The 24191-nt window shown below is 31.2% G+C and overlaps 1 protein-coding gene across 3 annotated transcripts in view; it reads left to right on the top strand.

Moving 5' to 3' along the window:
- The window catches only part of LOC118198908 (voltage-dependent calcium channel subunit alpha-2/delta-1-like), a 131066-nt gene that overhangs the window by 77831 nt on the left and 29044 nt on the right, over positions 1 to 24191 (top strand). For all 3 annotated transcript variants that reach the window (XR_015040719.1, XM_085815244.1, XM_085815243.1), the window contains exons 26-29: positions 92 to 154; positions 4468 to 4571; positions 11859 to 11948; positions 15383 to 15477. Coding sequence is in view for 2 of the 3 variants with exons in the window: in XM_085815244.1 (XP_085671370.1) it covers positions 92 to 154; positions 4468 to 4571; positions 11859 to 11948; positions 15383 to 15477 (352 nt within the window). In the remaining variant the exon portion in view is untranslated. The remainder of the gene's footprint in view (positions 1 to 91; positions 155 to 4467; positions 4572 to 11858; positions 11949 to 15382; positions 15478 to 24191) is intronic.

The following is a 24191-nucleotide window of genomic DNA, read 5'->3' on the forward strand; positions in this document are numbered from 1 at the left end:
CTTAAAAATTAAATTTGTTGGTTTTTAAATTAAAAAAAAAAAAGCATTTTATATCATCTGTCTATAAACTAATTTTTTTCCTTCTATTTAGGAGCAATGTAGTTGCCACATTTGTTCAATCTGAAGGTGGTTTAACCCGTATCTTTCCGGCTAGGTAGGTAGCAAGAAAATAATTCACATACATTGCTAAAAAAGTATTGGGTTTGCTTTCTTGTTTCATTTCTTTTTAACCAAATTGTGTTTAAATTATAACTTGAGTGATTTTTGTTCAGATCAGGGATGGCAAAACAATCATTTATGAGTCAGTTTCGCATTCATGAGGATATTGGCATATAATCAGTTCTGTTCAGTACATGACTTTCCTATTAAACTTTGTGTGAATTTTAATTTATATTTTACATTTTGTGATCAGTTATTTCAAAATTAATATGTTACCATTTGATGAAATGTGCTCTTAGTTTTATTACATATCTTATATTTTATATTTATTTATAAAAATTATTTATTTTTTGACTGGCTTTTTTTATAAAACTTATAATATGTAATGTGATATGTTACAATTTTTATCATTTTGGCAAGCAAAACATTTTTAATCTGCCACCACAAATTTAGATGGAAATTTAATTTCTAGTTCTTTTGAATCTGAGTTAAATGATAAGAATAAACTTATAATATATTTTTAATTTTTACTTTTTGGATAGCATTTATTTTATGATCTTTTTCATCTTTACTTTTTGGATAGCATTTATTTTATGATCTTTTTCATCTTTACTGATCAATAATTATTTATTTAATGATTATTGATCATTAAAGATGCAAAAGTATGAAAGGCAAGAGCTGTTCATATCATACAGATAATTCTTGGTTCCAGGACGAAGTAAATAAGTTGTAATTTCATTTCAGTGTATGAAAATTTAAAGAAATCAGTACTTTGTGTAATCATTATAGGCAGATACTGCTGCTATATAGCCTAGTGGAGAGAGGAAGAGATGCTGAATGCATCCTTAAGATATATTATTCTATGTGATCTATCTGTACTTTGCCGAAATTCATCTGCCATATCTATGACATAACAGCAGTGCTCAATAAGTGACAAAATCAATGAATTGTACACCAAATCATTCGGTTATATATAAAAAAGAATGGGAACATAATGGCAATCCAGTTGACACTATTTTATTATTAGTTGACACTATTTGAAGTATAAAGCGATTAGGAATTATTGTTAGAGGTCATATGCCACATGTACTTGTTGTGTAAGTAACTGTTCCCAAATATCTCCTGAAAGTGAGAAACGGTAGAGGTCTAGAATTTTAGAGAAAAGCTGAGAGCTGCTGAGTGTACAAGGCTTGCTTTCAAGGCATGAGTCTGGTTGGAATATAGTCTGACTTTATGATACTCCATGCCTTAATGCCAGACTGATATGGTGATGCATAATATAGGAAACAGTCTGATACTGCAGTGCTGTCACATACAGATACAGCCATTATGTTGCTGCATAAGCAAATCCTTTTGCTTCATCCATGATATTCAGTGTATCATTACAGCCAGACATTTGGGATATACGGGCAAAATGAACTAAAGCAATGGATCTTCATAAACATTCCCTTCATAAACAATTTTGATGCTGATATTGAGCGCTGCATGATAAAAATGTTTATATAAATTTTGAAATTTGAATAAATCACTGGAAGAAATTAAAAAAAAAAAAATTTGTTCTGTGCTTAATATGTAACACGTCAAAATTCCAAGTGAGAAGACTTAAACCTGAACAGAAAAGAAAAATTATTAAAAGACTTCTAATGTTCTTCGTAATTGCAGCCAGAGAAAAACTACATTTAAACTGAGAATTTCCCCAACAGCATTGTGTATTTTACTTAAACAAGGAGTAATAATTGCTGAAAAACTAATAAAAAATGCAAACATCTCAAGCAAAAAAACAAAAACAGCAAACTGAAAGGCTTAGTCTCATTAATTGAGTGCATGTTTCTTCAGTGATAATCTTTTTGCTTCTATTATTACATTATTTTCCATTAATGTATTTATTAATATCTCACACCTTTTAGAATTACAATTTTTTGAAGAATTTCAATCAACAAATTTCCTTAGTTTATTTATTCTTATTACCCTTAAGCTGCTGAGTGGTTTTAAATTATAAAACTGTAAAGATATTTTTTCTAGAGCCTTTTTCACTAATTCACTAAATTTTAGGAGAAAAGTTTCTATCAGTATTGTTTGGAGAAAGTGAAATACAATGTTGTTCATCAGAAATAGCCTGGTGAGAAAGAAGTGGATAATCATGCAGTTTATAACTGGATATAAGATGCTTCACTCAGGTTGCTAAAGCAATACAAGCACATGAAATTTATTATACAGATAAAAGTGGACTGTATTACATAACATTGACAGAACACACATTAATATTTAAAAGAGAAACAGCAGTTGTTTTAAGAAAGTGAAGGAAGTCATTGTGTTATTAGCATGCAGTGTGGACCAAATAATTAGGAAAATAGCACTGATTATTGATAAAAGCAAAGAAATCTGTTTTTGAAATGAGTCGAGAATTTACTTCTAACTGATCATAGTAATAAAAACTCATGGATAGTAAATATTATTTTTACTGTTTTCTTTTGAAATGGGACAGTGAACAGAAAAATGAAAAGAATAACTTTACAAATTAGATAAATATGCATCACACACACTTATCTTTGACCTTTTTCTGAAAGATATTAGTGTCTCTTTCCCAAAATAGAACTTCTGAGATTCAGCCTTTAATCTTGGGCTTTGAATAAAGGCTTTCAAATGTCATTACAGAAAGATGTTTAATAAATGATGAAAAAAAAATAATTTTGTGAAAATACAAGCTCTCCAAGAAAAGTAAATCGATATTTCTCTAGAGGTCATGCATATTATGGGCAATGCAAAGAGTTAATCTCTCAAGTCAATGAAAACTGTTTCCAAAAAAGCAGAAAAGCCTGAAAGGAATTGCAGACTATTATGCTAATGCTTCAGGTATCAGTGAGGGAAGTTATGATTCATTTTTAAAATATTAAGATTCATTTTTAAAATATTAAGATTCATTTTTAAAATATTAAGATTCATTTTTAAAATATGTGTCAATTCGCAACAATATTGAGCCAGCATGTATAAATTATAACTATGAAACCGTTAAAAATACTGCAGAAACTGGCAGCGAAAATGATACAGAAAAAAATTATGACATGCCATTATCAGTTAAATCTAGAAAAGCAATGCAAATTCTAAGAAAAATTCTTGAAATGGGAAGTGTCGTTTAAAAAATCTACAAGCAGTTGATATAAATTGAGAAATGAACTGAAAAATATGAAACAAACACAGATAGAATAGTTGTTTGTAAGAGATAAAATGTTATAAAAATGTAATCATAAATATATTTTTTAAAGTTATTTACAATGAATCTAAAATTTGCATAAATAGTTTTAGTATTATTTATACAGTAATTAATTTAGTAGTCAATGGTTATTATTTTACTTAAGTAGTTTAAAGCTATTATGGAAATTTAGAATTAAACAAATTGCTTTCTGTTAAAGTTATTCACTTAATAAACACCAATGCATTTGGAACGGAAGTGACTTAAATTAAATGACAAACACTATAAGTTTGTTTTTCATGTTTTGGAATTCATGTTAATCTAAAACTGCATTTTAATATACACTGTAGTTGACACTATTTGCAGTATAAAACCGATTGTCAAAGTACATTAAAATTTCTTTTGATTTAATAGAGAATTTTCAAGTTGTATGTAGTAATAAATACATTAGGACAGTAATAAAAATTTAATTTTAAATATAATGTATACCCTGCAAAAAAAAAGCTAGTTTAGCAAACATTTTGTCAGTTCTTTGTTTCATTAAAATCATATTCCAACAAATTTATACAAATGAGTTGGATACAAGATTTTCTGACAATTAACATAAAAATGAGCCAATTTCCCTAAAAAAGTCTTTCACAAAGTCATCCTTACCCTTAGGCAGATATCCCTTGTAGTTGTTCCATGATCAATTGGTCAATTATTTTTCTAAAAATTCTACAGAAATGTTACAAACAGTTTGTTACAAACATATAATAACTTCCTTTAACAAAAAGCATAGCCACAGTGAAATATAAAATTTGAGATATTAATACAGTTGGTCCCCCCTTTTTTTTATCTTTTTCCCTTTTTATTTATTTTCTAGTTTGGACTTTTTATATTTATTATAGTTTGCGACGTACACATATTTTAAATGAAGTAATACATTATGCTGAAATCGCCGACAAGAAAACTAAGTAGCATAATTCAGCATTAATAACTATTTAGAGTTCTGGCTGTTGTTAACTTGAAAATACAAATTATAAAGTAATGAAATGGATAATAAATGTAATGAAAATATTTCTCTAATTTCAGATTATATAAAAAATCTAAATTTTTTCCCTAATTTTTCTCCATAGCAAATCTGATTACCTTGAAAATCAAATGAATCCATCTAGGTCACTGATATTTCAACGAGCATACTATGAAAACGATTATGTCTTCTTACCTAATGAAAATGACTGTAAGTTTATCTAATTATCTGTATATATTTTAATGGAGTGTTAATTATAGTTATTTCTTACCTCTGTAAAGCAGGTCTAAAAGCAATTAAGAATCTAAAACAGCATTTCAAAGTCTCTAAACATGGGATTTCAAACTTTTTGGCAGTCTGCTCCTTCAAGAATGTATGATTTCTGTATTAATCCCTTCTACTTTAATTATATAATTTTTAGATTGTTTATTTTACATTTTTTATTAAATTTTAATTACATATTTCCTAATTTTGTAAATTCAATGCTAATTCAATATTTTTGTTGAAAAAAGTAACTAATTCTTTGAATTTGAAATACTAAGTTGTAGAAACTCATTTATTACATTATTGCCTATTATTATCAGTGTTTAATGCTTGTAACTTAACAGAAGAGTTTTGTTTTATGTTTTTTGAATTCAACAACAGTCTTTACATTCCTAGTTAGATGTTTTAAATGTAAACTTTTTAATTATTAGTGTCACAAAGAATAAAAAGAATTCCGACTTTGCTTTGATTATTTACATTTTTGCAAAAACATGAAGTACAAATTAATGATTTTTTTAGCATGTAACAAACATAATTATATATATCTGTTAGCAACATATTAATTTAAAATTAAACTGTGATAGCTTGGTCATTTGTTAGTGCTTTTTAATTTAATTTTTAATCCCATGCTGAGTCTGAATCAGTCCCAAACAATGTCTTATTAATTATTTGAGATTCTATATCAACCAGATTGGAGATCCTGAGGATGGAATCCGAAACATTTGGACAGCAACCTACAGTATTCAAATTCTCCAGTCACAATAGAAGCCTTTTAACATAAAATTCTGCAATGGGACAGCAAAGGTGTCTAGCTCATTATAGTATGAGTTGAATGAGGTTTTTATTTGTGTCACATAGTAGTTTCATATTACCTTTAGGTGTGACTATTATTTATGCACACACAAACATGCATTCATCTGAAAGGGACAGTCTCTTGAGCTCAGCTGTAAGCGAGTACTTCCCATAGTGTGATTACTCTTACACTGTAGTTCCTACACTATTATTTTGGACATCAGTAATTTGAATGTGGAAATTATAATTTTTTGGTCCCTCTTATGTTTGTCAGTAACTTTCAGTCTCATCCTGTATTTGTATGTGATATATATATATATGCAATGTGCACATCCACATGCATTTTCATTTCACTTCATTGATATATTCCCATGAATTTTTTTAATTTGAAAAAAAAAAAAAAAAAATATTGTGTGTGTGTTAGGGGGAAAATTAACCAATTTTAAGCATTCTTTATGAAATTATTATCTTTTTAGTTTTCTAATTGGGACTTTATAAGGCTGCAGGTATTACAATTCATGAAGCAGAGCAGGAAGTACTTATGATATAAACATATCAGATTAAGGAAAAAAACAACAACAGTGCAGCTGAAGAACATAGCAACACCACTTCTTATATCCTTATATCCTTTTTCTTTTTGCATCAGTATGAGGATTATTTCTAGATTACTCTGTTCATTTTGCTATCGCATAAGTACAGAGCATTTCTGTTTTTTTGCAAAAACATAAAGGAATAGTAGTCGTATTAACAAAAGAAACATATAAGTCAGTAAAATTTGTAGTCCTTGTCCATTTAAATAATTGTTCATTTTCAAATGGCCTATCAAATATTTATTTCAACATTTCTCTTAAATTCACATGATTCGTATAGCAACACCACTTCTTATATCCTTTTACTTCAGTATGAGGATTATTTCTATATTACCGGGTTCATTTTATTGTGTAAGTACAGAGCATATAAGCAATCATCTCCGGACATCATTTTTCAATTTCTTGGCAAACAGAAAGATGAATTTTCAAAATAAGACCAATAGTGGGAAATTTATTGCCTAAAAAATTGAGTTCATTTTTTTCAGAAGTGACATATATCTGTGCTTGATCTGCATCTGTCACATAAACTAGTTTTAGAACATTACATGTATTAGCGTAATATTCTGACATTTTAATAAAGGATGCTGATGAAGTCTTAAAATGTGTATATTGTCATCCAAATAACATTGTACATGTTATAAAACTTTTTAAAACTAATGATCTGTTTTTTTTTTTTTTTTTAAATGACCAGAAGTTAACTATAGAAGTGCCGAGCTTTCTCCCTACCTAGAACTGCCAACAGCAGTCAAATTGACTGCTCAGTGAATTAAATGTATATATCAAAATAGAAATGCTTTACAATGCTTTTAAGAATATTAATTATAGCTGTTTAAGACCTTCTTTAAAGAACAAAAAAATATTTTTATAAAATGTAGATATTTTATTATAAATTTCAACTTACCCTTAATAAAACTCATTTTGTAGTTTTTCGCAATTTTTACTCAACACAACTTTTACAATACTGGAAGTTCATTTTCCACACACATAATAGGAAAATGTTTTACACACATCACTGGTTTTGTTACAAAGTCCAATCCGGCACTGACGTCTTTTCTTCGAGAGTCTATTGCAGAGTTGAAAATTTCCTGGAGCAATCTTGTGCTTTTTCTTCTTTTTAAATGAAGCTCTCTTAGCTCTTCTGCTAATTGAAATAGGAAGCTGTACCTTGTAATGTTTTTTCATTCATTTTATGGTAGATAACGTAGGCATTCATTCCTGTTAATTCCAGCGTACTATAGAAAATATAGAATATGCACAGGCTTTCTACGTGAAGCAGTCCAAATAGAATAGTTGCGCATCATCTGGTCAAGGATACTCTCCGCATTTGGTTTTGTTGTAGAACTCTACTTTTTCTAGAAGTTTCTTTTTATTTTGTGAGTCTGCATTTATATTTGGATGTGAGGTACTTAGTTGTAGAATGTTTTTTATTCCTTTTTCCATGATAAACTGTCAGCTTAGTTTCACCATTCTTTATCGAAACTGTTTCAAATATTTGGGTTTTTGATTTCCTTACTTCATGTGGAATTTTTTTTCGATGTCTTCTTTGTGCCCACAAAACTTGTGTTTTTCATTTAAGTCTTTTAGCTAATGATAGTGAGGAAAAATAATTGTCCGCAGTCAAATTTCTACCTGAATTCAGATGACAGCTGAGAAGACACATTACTACATTTTCAGGAAGACTTTCAGTTTCACTTCTCTATGTATCTTTTCCAAGATATGGAAAAGAATTGCGTATAAACTTTGAGTCTACCTCGACTAGCATCCAAAATTTGATACTGAATTTGTTTTTTATGTTTGACATACACTGTATAAACTTACACCTGGCTTTGATGGAAATAACTGCTCATCCACAATTAGATTTTCTCCTGGCTTATAGGAAATTGCACAGTTCTGTATAATTTTTTTCCATATCTCTTGAAAAATGTGCAAAATTATCACTTTCTAAAAGCTGAGTCTTTGTTGACTTCATGTCAAATCTTGGATATTTCATAATGTCTCAAAAACGATTAGAAAACATTGTTTCTCAGAAAGGAGGACCCAAATGTATTAGTCCACACACACACACACACAAAAATTAATAATCCAAATCATTGCAATCATATAATAATAGCAACAAAAGCGTCAAGCATTTCTAAAGATATTGTCCAAATTTCTTCATTGTTCAAAACTACCTCTGCTTCTGTGCATAAATCTCTAATCTCTTGCATAAATAATAGCAACAAAAGTATCTAATGTTTCTAAAGATATTGCTCAAATTTCTTCATTGCTCAAAACTACATCTTCTTCCGTACACTTTTTAATATGGCGTAACAGTGATTCTTCCATGAACAACCTCCAAGCGTTCGACATTTTATCCTCGAAATTTCTTTTTCTTTTTGCATAAGATGTTGGACCCGGCAATTCTTTTAGCACATTTTGAGCTCTATATAGCCCAGCTGTAGTTTGTGAAGTAAATGTCACAGTCCACAAAGAAAGATGTTTTCTGAGTGAAGGGAACTATAACCTGTTGTAAATAATCAATGAATGAAAGGAATGTGTACGTCAGATGTTTTTTGAACGAGATAACGAGATAAATCTACCCAGCATTACTAGCAGTCAATATGACTGCTTGTGGCGCTTTTAGGTATAGCTAATATTATTTTTGTTAATTTTAATTTTATTCAATTCATATTTGGTACCAATAATTTTTGAGGTTTTTTAGGAAAATCCAAAAATTTGTGATATTTTAAGGTAAAGAGTTTTTTAGGATTCAAGGTGAAATGACAAAAGCAGTCAAAATGACTGCTGTGGCGCTTCTAGTGTTAAACTAAGATTTGAATAGTGGTAATAGAAATAAGCCTGAATGAGTAATAAATATGCTACTGCGCAGTTGTCAATATTTATGTAGTATTGTTGATAATATGCAGCTTTTAAGTTTAAAATAAAAAATAACAGTGCTTTTTAAATGTTCATATCATCAGCTGCAGAGGAAAACAATCTGTTTCAGGTTCGTTTGGTTCGTGCTGTTCTAGACATTTTCTCATTTTTTGGTTTTTTGTTTGTTTGCTACAGTATGTGAAAAGTTTTCAGATGAATCTATTCTTTTAGTGACAGTCCTTCAACTTCCAATTTAAATATTTAAACAGATCTTTTTATGTGATATTAGTATTTTTTGTTTGTTTTACTCTCTTGCTTTAGGCGTGGTTGTGTTTTAAATTAATATGAATATCTTTTTTCACAAGTAATTTCCTACTATAGGATTCCCCTTTTGAGTAAGCATATCTTCTTCTTCTTTTGTAGTATTTCATAAGATACTGTAGTATCTGGTGACTGTTTGGTAATCAAAAGCCACGCTTGGCATGTTTTCCTTCTTCTCCTGAGAAGTTGCTAGGTTTAAGGGAGTTCTATGTTTGCCAGTGAGGAGCAAGATGCTCACTAGATGTTGTATATTGTAGGAGTGATATTCTGCTCTGAATGCTCTGAATTATATGTTTTAATGTTATTTTAATAAATACTCCTTCCTTTGTCAAATGGTGCCTTTTATAACTGTAAAGCCATTACAGATACTATAGCTGATAAGCAACCAACTATGAGTAGTTTTTTCTAAGATGAGGAATCAAGCAAAATGTTTTCTTCTTTCCAAAGGAATTGAATTGTCCCAATTGAAATGAATGAATCCGCCACCTCTTGTTTATGTAAAGTGAAATATTATGCTATTTTTTTGTTAGTGGTTATAAGAATAGATGATTTATTTTATTTTATAAAGAAATATTTACTTCAATAATAACTTTGTTCTTAACCATGATGAGCTTCATATTTTAGAAAAATAATTCCATCTCCAATGTGATGGATAGCCCACATTTTTAACTTTGCATAAAATGTTGTCAATAAAATTTTATCAGAAATGTGGTGATAGCATTTTATTTGTTTGTTTTTTCATTTGTTTGTAAATTTCCAGTTTTTTTAATGTCATTCATTTTGTTAGCATTTTTTTGTGCTATCTGAATCACTTGGTACTCTTGATTTTGTAACCTCTGATTTAATTTGTGGAATTAATTCATATACTTTTCTTTATACTAAATCAAGCTTAACCTATAATCTTCTGCTTATGGGATAATCAAATACCCTACATCCAGTTGACAGTCACATGTTACTTCATCTATATGTGAACCGAAAGTATATGTCTTTTCTTGTGCTATGCCCTGAACATTTCTTGAGGTAGCATAAGAAAGATAGCATAGCAAAACAGAGCATTTAGGTACCACATTTCTTCTTGGAATGAAGTAGGATTCTAAAGTATCCAATATTAACTTAAAAATTTCATCTGTAGTTTTCAGTATGTAATGACATTTATTGACAGTAGTACTTACACAGTGTAATATTAATGCTCAGTTCTTTATATCCAAAGAATTTCCATCTTCATTTTTCTTAAATTAGTGAATCTTAAATTAACATATATCTTAAATTAACTAATCCATGGTGAATGTTGGTCTTGTGAATCAATAAGGTATTCTAGTAATGTAAGAGATGCTGAGGGAGCTACATAGTTAAGCCTAATATAACTTCCTTATGACTCAAGTTTTCATTTTTCCTGGCTGCTGTTGTCTTTGTCATGCTGTAAGTAATGCCAATTTTTTAAGAAGGTTTTGAAGAAATATAGAAATGGGCAAGATTTTAAATCAATTATATATTCCTAATCTAGTCATTTTAAGCATTCTTCTGATGTTATAATAGGTTTTTTATGCCACTCCTTAAGAAATAAGCCAACTTATTAGAGGAAATATCTTGATAGTGCATTTCAGATGTCCTGTGGGAATTGCATACTTTTCTATTGAGGAGATTTTGCAAGCTATGGACCACCAGTCGCTTTTCATCACCAATCACTAAATGCTTCTAAAAAGGGAAGCTTTATTGAGTGAAGAACAGTGTGGATGTTCATATGCTGTCTTTGATTAGCATCAGTTAAGTTTGTGTAGAACACGCATGCCAAATTAAGTACTGACTCAAGTTCCATCAAATGTTGAAGACAATTACCTTCAGTGAACAGCTGATGGTGATGAATTAACCTCCTTTGCCAACTCTTCAATAGCTGTATATGGATTTCTTTTAACTGCAGTTTTTAACACATCATTATTTAAAAAAATACAGACCGAGAGAGAGTGCCCACAGAAGTTGGCATTTTTCAAACAGCCGTGCTGAAATTTCTGTTTTGTATTTCACATCTTCTAATTCATTATAGTTGAAAATGATATCAGAAAAACTTCAGAATCATTTGTGATGAGCCCTATGAAATGTTGATGCTTTAATGACACACTAGATGAGATCGCTAAATTTCTGTGACGTTGGTTGTGAAATTATGTCTTTTGTAATGCCAGAGCATGCTGTCTGACACCTCTTAATGGCTCAACTATCAGATTGTCAATTGATTGTCAATCGATTGTCTATTAGATTGTCAATTGTGAGAGAACTGCAGATATAATTTCTTACCTTTATATGGTCAACTGCAAGCTAATGAATTTATTAACACATTAAAATCATTTGAAAATTTTAAACACAGAAGCATTCCATGCTCTAATTACAGATACTTTCAATACTAAAAAAATTTTAATTACAGATACTAAAATTTTTTTAATTCATATTGCGTTAGAAAATGTTCAAATTAAAAAATATATTTATTATGCATATTGTGATAGTGGAGCAGTTAATTCATTATCTATTATTATTTTTAATAATAAGAACTTTGCATTAATTTGTTATTAATCGGAATCTCACAGGTCTGCTTTATGTTGCTTTAAGAAATTATTTCAGTGTTATTAATAAGCTTTATGTTTATCTTTTAAATTTTACTACTGATCATATACTTTTATTTTAGATGATTCATTTTCTGATGCAAGTGATCCTGTCATAACAATTGCAAAAACTATAACCTTTTCTCGAAGTGGTATTGTCTACAAACCAGCTGGTATGCTATAATTGTTTGAGATTTTGTTTGTGATTCTTAAAACTTAAATTTTCAGGTATTAATACATTATTTAAAAATGTTGTATAGGATAATAATAAACTGCTTAGTTATCATGTACAAAATTGATGACAAATCTTACTTCCAAATGAACTATTTAACACTTAAGTATATCTACGAACACTACAAGCCAGGTTCAAATAATAAAAGAATTTAAAACTCCTTATGCTCTAAGATAGCAAACTGATAAATACATACATATACGTTTCCATAATTCAATTTTAAGATTTCCTCAAGTTTCAGGTTAACATACATATTCTGCAATAAACATACAAATAATGAATTTTTCCTAATCTTGGAACTAAACTCCTCTGTATCCACTGATTAGTTAACAGTCAGTTTTACAAAATCATGTCTACATGTAATAAGTGGGTAAAGAGTGCTTACATGAGCTGATAATCAACAGGAACTACAGATTTATGCATAATATTCATGTCTAAAATTTTGCACTTCTTACCGTGATAAAGTTCTGCATTGGTAACTAACAAGTATCACACACTAATTATCATGCAATCACAGTAGTGAGAAGTCATAGCTTCTTAAGTGTGGGAATTTAGATGCCTATGTCCTTCTCCATGAGCACATACCATTTATCAGTTTCCAGCTTTATTTAAGTTGATTATTATTCATTAGATAAAAAAAATGGTATTTCACTGTGTCCAACAGATAGAAACACTGTTCATGGATTATCACACAAACTTTGTAGACGGATATTTATATTCTAAACTGCTATATCTGGAATTTACTGGCTGATACCCTTTTCCTTCCTTTTCCCATTGAATAATAGTCTCGAACAAAGTTTCTGTTGATATTCATTGGGTTAACATCATTTTACATTATGCTCAACATGTTGAAACATGAATACAGAACTGATTGTCACGTGATTGCATATTCACACATTTCCTCCTACTTTAAATAATTCGATTCCGCTGATTGTATGTGACGCCGATACATCTTCCATAAATTTTCCTTCATCTGTCGCATTCATGAGAATCATCACAGCACAACTACGGTCTCTGTCTTCCATTTCAACACACCATTCTGTCACTTATCATCTGTACTTCTTTCTTCATCATCGTTTTGCTAAACTCCTGAGAACACCTGTTAAAATTTCTTCTTCCTTTTTTATTACTCCCTATTTACCATTTTTTACCACCTTTTACTATCCTCGTAAAAAAAGATGGGAGGGGGGGGAAAAGGATAAAGCCCATTTCTGACCATATCTTTCCTACTTAATTCCTGATTTAATTATTAATTGGAAGCCATTTTCAGAAGCAGCCACACATCACTTAATCTTAATTCTTGAATTTCAGTCGCTCCACAATTTTTTCAAACTGATTGTAACTGCACAGCAACTAAAATTATCAACCTCAAGTTTTGTTTTTACTTCCTCCACAAGAAAAGATGAAAAGATGAATATTGGATTTTGCTCATATTCACAGAGTATGCACAAGTCTCTGCACATGACAAAACATTTCTTAAGAAAACAATAAGTGTAGTAGACAATCTGTCTGCATTTGGTTTTCATAACACACCAAATCTATCCAACCCTAAAATGCCATTTTGCTGAATAAATAGGGAATTTTTCTCTAAGTTGGCAACTCCGACCGAAAAAATTATAATATCTTCTAATTAATTTTTGTTCATAATTTTTATTCTCTTGGATGTTTGGCAATTCGTGTGCAACAGAGATTTTTCTTACAAGACAGCATCTATTCCTCTGAGTGCCACTGCCCCTGCAGCTCAAAGCAATTGCTCATTGAGGTATACAGAAAGCATTCTTTCTCTGAAGAAGCCAAAAGGATACTTTCTTCACAGTATATTTGTTTAGTTTAAATGGCACCTGTAACTCAAATTACTCTCCTTCCACTTCATGACATCCGCAAAAACAGCTGGTATTTTCCCTAAAGTTACTGTATAAAAAAAATCTGAAAGCCTTCAGATTTTATATTATGCCCAAAGGGGCTTTTTTTTTTGTGGGTAACCTTTATTTATTAAATATCATGTTCTTCGCACTTAAACCATAAAATTCAGTTCAACAGCAATATCATAAAATAATTTTTAAACGAGCATATCTTTAGAATTTCCGATGCACAGTCTCGCACGATGGAGATAAAAATGTTTTCCCCCCCATACAGCATTGCCATTGCTCGTTTTGAAATCGTTGAGTTTGTTAGCAAAAAATTCATTAAAGTTCTACAAAATATGAAATAGATAATAAAACAAATTCTAAATTTAAACTTCCAGATGCCCATATTCATGTGGAAACCTACGTTATTCAAAATTTGATGGCTCTAGGCTCCGTCGTTTTATCACAATGTGAGAAACATACATACATTTAAAGAGATTCTTCATTATTTAATTTCTTTAAATATAATACTGGGTTCTAATATTTGGAGGCAACAGTGTGAACCAACATTTAAAGTTTTCAATGCAAAATGCCAAAATGAAATTAATAGCCTTTCTGAGTTAACACCCCTTCGGCTTAAAAAAAAAAAAAAAAAAAAAAAAAAAAAAGTTGAATTTTTTTTTTTTGCTTAATAACACATATGCTATTTTGAAATATTTAATGACAAGTATGTCACTAAATACACAATGAAACAACAACAAATGAAATTTTACACAATATGTTTTACAAAATACTTTAAATTACATTTATGGTTGAAAAAAATGTATTTTGACCAAACCTTGTGAACATCAAGCTATAATTTGATTTTCAAATTAGAATTATGTCTGAAATTAATATTAGGTTATTTATTGTAAAAATTATTCACTTTAAGTTTGTGTAAGCGTCCACATCCCATCAATGGGAATTAAAAATGATTTCGTATATTTATACAAAAATTAATTTAATTATGAAATTTAACAGTTTAGAATTCTAAAAATTAACTGTTTTAACTAAATTTGAAATACCAAGTATTGATAAATTAAGCTATAAAAAATCACATTGAGCAATTTAAAAGAAATTTAAAATATAGTCCATTTTTTAAACCAAGCAATGATATCTATAAATTTAAATTAATTGTTATGTAAAGAGTTTGCTGAAAGTTTAAAAAGCACTCTCGTCAACACTGAGAATGCCTATGCTAAATTCAAATAAAGGGAATCCAAAAATTCAAATTCAGAAACTTTGTAAGACTAATATTTAAAGGAAATACAAGATATAAAAATATTGGCGGAGTATGGATGATCATGTTTACATTGTGAACAGTTTCTCTAAAACACTTTTCTTTAATCTTATTAAAACAATGCTAAAAGATCAGCTGCTTTTAAATATAATTTTAAGGATAAATATGTGGTACGTGTGGGGCAGATCTATGTAATATATATATTTAATATTTTGGTAAATCTGATTATTTAAATTCTTTTTAATTTAGTTGTTGGATTGATGGTGGAGCCATCGTGGTTGATTCCTTATCTAAAATCAATTCCTATTCATCTGAAAGAGAATGAATTTGGCTGTTCTGACCCTGTAAGATTAAGATGTCATATGTTATTGTTTCCAATTGCATTGCTATTATTAATTTTCAGCATATTAAAAATTAGAGTAAAGTGCAAACTTTCTGCTAACTATTGACAAAATTTATTCCTTTTTATTAAGGGAAAAAAGTTTTGTATTTTTTTATAATCTTGTTAATTATTCATTTAATACATAACTGATTTAAAATTTATTCATATTGATATGTATGTATGTGCATATATGTTTGTTTGTGTCTGTAAAATAGAAAAATATGTAAATATAAATTATAATTTAAATTAGCAATAGCCTTTTAATTCCTCTTTTTAATTTGGGTGCATCGTTTCTCTATTTTAGATATAGTACAGTACAAAGTCTAAGATATGGACATCCAATATCTGGGATGATCTAAAATCTATACCTCAAAAGCCACCAACAAAATTTTTTTTGTAAAGAATTTTTTTTTAATTTTTAGTATACTTTTGGCATTTGCATTTGACCCCCCACCCCCCATAATAAAATATGTGGAGAGTTCCGATTCACTTCAGTATTAAATAAAATACCTCATTATTGAAGAAGCAATCATTTTAGCGTAAATTTGTGTGATTAATAATTTGGTTCCATAGCTGAGTATCTTATTTTATATCCATGTCGCCAAACTGGCGAATCATTATTTATTACATTTTGCTTTCATCACGGCATGTTTATCAACACATGACAAATAATGATTCATGCAGTGATACCTAAACAATTTTTTTTTACATTAGTAATTGAATAGAAGAGATTATGGTAATCTTTTATGTTGACATTACGCTTGGTGATGATTACAGATTTAAGTTAAATGTTAAGTGAGCGAAGAAATGTTGATGAGGAATAATTTAACAAAAATTTCTTTCCATACGCTAAAAACAAATTTTGTTAATGATATTTTGTTAATAATATGGACAAAAGATTACATTCAGTGGTATTTGAGTTAAGAATAACTGATTTGTTGTTCACATTAACCCAAAACCGACACCAGAGCTCATATGGCCACATTGAGCAGCAGAATTTAGGGAAGACAACATTTTTGGAATCGAAAAGAGTTGATCATTTTGGAGCTACAGTAGGATTCTAAAAGCATGTTTCGATGTCCATTAAACAAGAAGTGAAATTACTGCAAAAAATGAATCCATATATCTGTCTCGAAATTATGCAAGGAATATGGCATTGAAAAGTCAACTGTATATGACATAAGAAAACAGAAAAATGAACTTTTTGAATTTTTTCTGATTCCGAAACCCCATTTGCAATGAATAACAGGAAAATTATTCGTTATGCTAGAAATGATGATCATGACAAAATGATGATTGAATGAATCATACAGTCTCACAGCGAGGGTGGATGAGTATAGTGGTAGGGTTCAAGCCAAAATATTTCATGAAGAAATGAACTTAGACTGAGTGCACATATTCGACTGGTTGGTTAACCAAATTTAAAAATCGCCATGGTGTGAGACAATTAAAAATTCCAGGTGAAAAAGCTTCAGCTGATATTGAAGCTGCTGAACTATTTGCAGATGAATTCACTTGTTTCATTAATAGTGAAAAATTATCTCTAGAACAAATTTACAACGCTGATGAAATTGGTCTTTTCTGGTAATATGTACTGCGAAATACCTTGGCAACATTTACAGAAAAGGCTCCAACTGGTGTCAAAGATTCCAAAGTGAGACTAACAATTTTAGCATGAGCAAATGCTGCAGGAATGCACAAGTGTACATTTTTCGTAATCGAAAAAAATACACGATTTCGAACATTTAAAGGAGTAAAGAATTTCCCCATTATATATCATGCAAATAAAAGAGCATGGATGAAGCAAGCATTAATGAATGATTTTGAAAATCATTTTAAACCTGTGACTCAGCAATATTTAAATTCGGTTGATTTATCTGATGACACAAAAGTTGCCCTCGTAGACAACTGTTCAGCTCATACTTCAGTTAAAATTTTAACCCGGGAGCACACACGCTCTTTTGAATTACAAGAACACTCGCCCTGGGTCCAAAAAACCCGGTTCGTGTTTTTTGAAGAAAAAACTGTGTGTGTGTTACTGTGTGTGTGTAAAAGTGTTACATTTATACCAAAATATTATGATCAAACTTTAAAAATATGCAAATTTAAAAGTTAAAATTTTATTTCAATTTCTATAATATTTTTTATGAAATAAAATATTTTAAAGGAATAGAAAAACATATTATATTAATAAAGACTTTATTAGGAATTTATTATATTATTATTCATCCTATTCAGAAATTATTATTTAGGTTTATTAGGTGCGTGGAAGAACATCTTCCTCCTTCTTCTTCAAGTTTTTCATCAATTGTTATGAGCTCACCGACAGTGTAATATTTCTGGCAGTTATTCACAAACTCTTCAAAAAACTCTCTTATAGGTGCAAGTTTATCTGATTCTTTCTTGATGACGTGAGTCTCTATATCATCAAAACACAAACATCTTAAAAAGAAAATGTTTCTAAGACATAGTTTTGTAGAAAATTTCCCAGGCGGTTCCTTCTGTTACTCATAGATCCTGCACATTCACATGAAGATGACTTATGTCACAAAAATATAAAAGACGTATAAAAGCAGGAATTTTAATTAACGTTGTGTGATGAGCATCTCTCTCTCTCTTTGAAAGCTGTCAGAAATAGATGCAATATAAATATTTGTATGCCTGACGACTTTCAGCAACATTTGTTCACTCAGTGAAAGTTCCCACAATTCATTTGGAGTTTGAACATATTTTGCCTTACTGATGTTTCCAGGCAATTTAGTAATAATATTATGAGTAGGAGTTTTAACATCAGCTCTAGGCTTTTCTTTTGAACTTTTTTTTTAAGTCTTTTCCAATAAAGCAATAAATGTCATTCTCATTTTCGTTTTCAGAATGCATCTTGATTTCTGAACCAGTATAATGAGAACTAAATAATTCATAATAACTTTCATTATCAGTTTCTTCAATGGAGTCTTCAACAGTTCATACATCTAATAATCTTTGCAAATGTAACATTTCTTTCTTATAGGATAAATTACGTGACATATTTGAAGCTTTCTGTGCTACCACAAATGAACTACGTTACAGAATGTGAATAGGCGCGCTGGATCCAAAAGACCTGATCCTGTCAAAACAAAACTTTGAATCAAATTTCCTTCGGAAACTTTCGGAATAAAAAAACCTTCGGAAACATAAAGACGAGGGCCTTGGATTTAGACTACACTTAACCACAACCGCTTGGGAAAAATAGGGACGTATTTAGAAATGTTTCTTTAATCGGGCGGGTCCATTGGACCCAGTGCGCATGCTCGCGGGTTATTGAAAGATAATGTACCCATATTATTCTTTCCTCAAAATTATACCTCCATCATTCAGCTTATGGATGCCGAATAGTGCGTGTGCTGAAATGCAAATGTAAAGTAGCATTTTTAAAACCCATGTTAAATTTCTTGAATACTGGCAAGACTATTCAAGAATCTTTTTAATATTTTAGCATAAAATCTACTGTACGGAGCATCACAAGCTTATGAGAGGATGCCTCTCCAGATGCTTTAAAAAATGCTTGGCATAATTAACGGTCAGCTACCACATTTCATGATGAGGATGCTGAAAGTGATAGCAACGAAATTGAAGGTATTCGGCTATCACAAATTAAAGGTGAAATTTTTCCAATTAATGGATTTTGTAAAGAAATGTGGAGAAGCAGTAATAAATGAAGATGATATAAGAGAATTTTTTCATTGCAATGACAATGCCCAAATCATCAGTCAGTTAACAGACAGCGAAGTTTGTAATATGGTTTTGAATCCAGAATATACCGCTACCAATAGTAAAGAAAGTGACAGATAGGTTACCGAAAACGAAAAAAATTTGATGACAAGTTATTCGGAATTCTCGGCACAGCAATTACAGAACTTGAAAAATGGAACTATGTAACTGAACAAGAAATTGTCTTTTTATGGAATTAAAAAAAGAGTATTAGCACACACACACACACACGCACAGAAAAAAAAAAAAAAAAAAAAAAAAAAACTGAGGAACTTAAACAACTTAACATTGAAAGAAAAGTTAATAAAGTAAACAAATATTTTTTTTTCTGTGTGTATGAATTTTTAACACCCTTTACATCACAAATGCTTCATTATATCATAAGTCACAATTTCATATTTTTAATTTTATAATTTCTACATAGCCATCATACCAGATTTAAACTGATAATCTAATATTCTGAAAAAATCCTAAATCTGAAATCATCAGAATTCCCGCGGAGTCCGGATCTCAGACTTTTACTGTAATAACTTTTTTACACTTCACCACTGAAAAACTAACTTGCATGAATGTCATATGCATTGCATATAGCTCTTGGCTGGTATATAGTCCCTGCTGAGGTGCACATTCTTTCTACTTGCTTTTGCTTTGCTAGGATGTCTCTTCGATTAGAGGTATATTCTATTGTTTAAAAATGTAAGCAGTGTATGTATGTATGGTGGGGTGCTTGTCACATCCACAGTGTGTTATTCAAGAATATGTGTCCTAAGAAATTATTCTTCAAGAAAATACAGTTCTGTGGTATGAATAACAGTTGTGTGTATCTTTGAATGTCATCCTTCTAACTGAGCAGTAAAGCCTCTCCAAGTTATTATAGTGCAAAAAACCATCCATCGGCAATCCATTGCAGCTATTCTCTAAATCATTTGATTGCATATATCAGGGATGGCCAAAGTGCGGCTCGCGAGCCTGATATGGCTCTCGCAGGCAATTTGTGCGGCTCATGCATATAAAATATATTGTTAGGTTTTTTTTTTACACCAGTTGTTACGTTATTTTCTTCCTTCACGTTCGTATGGGGTTCGAAGATTTCGAATGAATAACGATGACACTTGATGAAGTATTGAAACACACTTTATATAGCCAATATTAATCAGGACAGCTCCAAAGTCACATTTTACAGTCGTCGAAGATCTACTATGAACACGCTGGAACAATCAGTGACACAGCCTTCACACTGTCAGGCAATAATGGTGGAGACAGCTTCACTGCAGAGCACCAGAGTACAGCTCCCAACTCTGCTTGGTCGTTCTTGGAACTTCACGTACTCTTGAGACTCTCCACATTGCAGCTCGTGATGCACTCGACGACACACAGAGCACAACTCTCGACTCTACGGTTCAGTTGTTCCCGGAGCTTAACACACTCTCTCGACAATGCACTAACCGCGATACACTAAGAGACTCCTCGATGCACTTGATGACCCACTCGGCACTCGCTGCCCGCCTATCAATTCAATCGACTTTTTACAAAATTATCAGGGATTTCTTTCTATTTAAAACCTCCTCTGAGAACTAATATAGTTTTAATTAAAAAGCTTTTAAAAATACCCATAAAAAGCTGTCGAGAACAAATGAAGTTTCTTTAAAAAGCTGCCAAGAATTTAATTAAAAAATACACCTAAAAATTCTCAAAGCAAAAAGCTACCGAGAACAAACGAAGTTTCATTTAAAAAGCTTTAAAAAATAATAGGAATTGCTCAAAATAAAAAACTGCCAAGAAGAAATAAAGTTTAAATAAAATTCCTTATTAAATAAGCAAATATATAAATAAAAAAGTTCTTAAATTAAAAAAAAAAGCTCATTTAATACGCTTTCCAGCAGCCCTCTTTTAGGCTTTAAATAGTAACCAAATACATTTTTTCATTTTGGAAAACTTTGTTTCTTTTATTTTTTAGGGTTTCCCTTTGGTGTATATAATTGTAATTATTTTGTTTAGCTTTTTTAGGTTTTTATGCAATTTGTATAATTGTAATTAGTTTGTTTGGCTTTTTCAGGTTTTTATGCAATTTGTTTTTTCAGTTTTTTTTTGGCCTAAAATTTTTTGCTTTTTATGTTTTTAATTTTTTCCTACTTTTATATATTATTTTTGTAGTCCTAGGGTTGCGAATACATATAGGGAAAAGGTCTGAACACTTGAGAGCCACTAAAATATTGTTTTAAAGTGAAGATTTGGTTCTAATATAGAGGTTTTGTGTCTCAAATGATTCAGAAAAATGAAACATGTATTTGAATTTCATTGATCAACTTGATTTAACAGCTTCAAAATGCTTTTCCCTTGATAAGTTTTGTTTGAAGAATCAAACAGAGGAGATTAATACATATTTTTAGTTTATTGTGTTATTTTTATTATTTTCAGTTTAGTATACATATTTGAAGTTTCTTTTAATTTTACGTGTACTCCTTTTGGGCTACGTCTTTCACAGAGAAGGAATTGGTTAGGGCTTTCATAGAGAAGAAATTATATTTTATCATTTTAATTCCAACTTTTCTTTTTAATTTTATATGTTTAAAACTATAAAATAAGTTAATAATAAATAATATATATGTATAACTAATGTAAAATAAGAAAAGTAAATTGTAAGAAGGAGTTTCAAAACAACTACAGGGTTATTTGAAAAGAGGGACCAAATTTAATTACTTTGTATTACATGAAGTATCAATTGGACATGAGTAATCTACTAATAAAAAGAGGAAGTTTCGAAGTTTGCATGCATAGGTTCTAAATGTTCAATGTATTCCCTTTGGTGCATGACAAAGTCATCCCGTATACAAAAAACAGTTCTTGTGTTACTGAGTGCTTCGAAGCAGTTACACGGTTCCATGGCAGTTACACAGCCGGAGTTGTTGGTAGTGATGGGATATAAACAGCCTCTTTAAAATAGCCCCACAAAAAAAAGTCACATGGCACAAGTTCTGCAGACTCATTGGCCAGAAGTGTACCAGGACTTGAGTTCCCGTGTGACTTGTCTATTGCAGAGGGAGGGATTAATTTAAAAGTCCTCAAAATATTCACATTGGAGCTCCATCCTGTTGGAGCATGATGTTATGTGAATCTTTGATAAGTTGACTAAAAAGCCATTGTTACCACATGTCCAGGTATGTTGTTCCACTTATAGTGTTTTCTACAAAAAGGAATGGTCCATGCGCTTTTCTGTGATACAGGATGAACAAGTTTAGCTTCACTGAATCTCTCTCATGTTTCAATGTTGGACAGGGTTTGTGCAGATCCCATATGCAAACATTATGTCGAATTCATTTTGTCACTAAGATGGAATATAGCTTCATTTGCAATTGAAATGCATCCTTCTCCATCATTTCTAACGTATCACCACAAATTTGAATAGGCTTTACTTTTTCATTCTCACTGAGAGCCTGCACAAGTTGTAAGCAGTAGGGCTTGTACAATAAATTCTCAAAACACACCATACACTTGGTTGGAATATTCCTAGTTCTGTCTTAGCTCTATTAGTTGACTTGGACTGTGCACAAAATTGTCTTCTATTCGTCTTATGTAAATCTTCTTGACATAAGTGGGTGGCCTGGGCTTTGTTAAGACATCCAGATTCTTGAAATTGCATAGAAGCAACATTTATGCTTTTCCTAGTTGGTGGGTTAATGTCAAGTCAGAGACAAAATGCCTGCTACACTCTAACTGCCGACTCACTTCTTGCAAACTTGAGAACGTAAAAAAACCTTATGCTGCATTGTAGCTATCATACTCACAACTGAAGGTGAAACAAATTGCTTGCCTATAATTTGAGAGTACCCCATTAGCCATTAATGCAGTTGTCACTGCACCACTGTGGTAAACAAAACTTTGGAACTTCCTCTTCCTTCGGGATGCAGACTGTTCATATCAAATTTATGCTTCATGACATACACTGGTGAAATAAATTAAGAGAATTTACATATTTTATCGAATTGCTTGAGAAGAACTGAACTGAAGGAAAAACCTCTGCTTCTAGATAAAAATGCAAATCTTGTACAGCAAATACGTAAGCGTACATGTGTGTGCATGTAGCAGAAAAACAAGCTTTATAAACATGGAGGGTAAAACAAATTGCGTTCACTAGCACACCTCTGCAAATTTCTTGGTGTTATCTTAGAGCATTCGGTTAAATTCACATCAGAACAGTAAAAATGAGTAACCACCAATGTTTAGATGATGGAATGAAGTGGCGAATTGTAGGGAGGCTAGAGGCAGGCCAATTGCAAGTCCAGATAAGCAGAGAAATTAATTTAATGCCCAGCATCGTGTGCAACCTTTGGAAACAATTACAGGATACATTGAGAGAAAGCCCGGGCAAGGCCGTTCAAGAGCCACAACGGCCAGAGAAGATCGCTATTTGTCCATTTTAGCGAGGCGTAACAGAGGGGCTACAGCTTCTCAGCTCTCTCAGGACCTGTATGCAGCCACAGGAACTCGTGTAACAAGGGTAACTGTTTCCAAAAGACTGAATGAGAGAGGGTTGTTTGCCAGAAGACTGGCTGTTAGCGTCCTGCTCATGTCTACGGACAGGAGAGTCCGATTAGCATGATGCAGGCAGCATAGTAATTGGAGTACGGAGCAACGGGCGACTGTTCTGTTCATCGATGAGTCCCGTTTTAGCCTAAACATTGATTCTTGCCTTACTTTCATATGGAGAGAGCCAGGGACCCACTACCTACTCTCCAATGTCGATGGAATCAACAATTATAGCGGTGACAATGCAGTGGTCTTGGCAGGCATCATTTTAGATGGCTGCGCTCCTCTCCACATCTTTGACAGAGGCTCTCTGAATGGTGTGAGGTATAGGGATGAAATCTTGGAGCCCTATGTTTGCTTTTTCCAGGGTGCAGTGGGCCCCGAGTTTAGCATGCAGGA

This window comes from Stegodyphus dumicola, chromosome 4, assembly GCF_044657685.1.
Source record: "Stegodyphus dumicola isolate Sdum_Otavi_A_Nest chromosome 4, ASM4465768v1".
In the NCBI taxonomy this organism is placed as follows: domain Eukaryota; kingdom Metazoa; phylum Arthropoda; class Arachnida; order Araneae; family Eresidae; genus Stegodyphus; species Stegodyphus dumicola.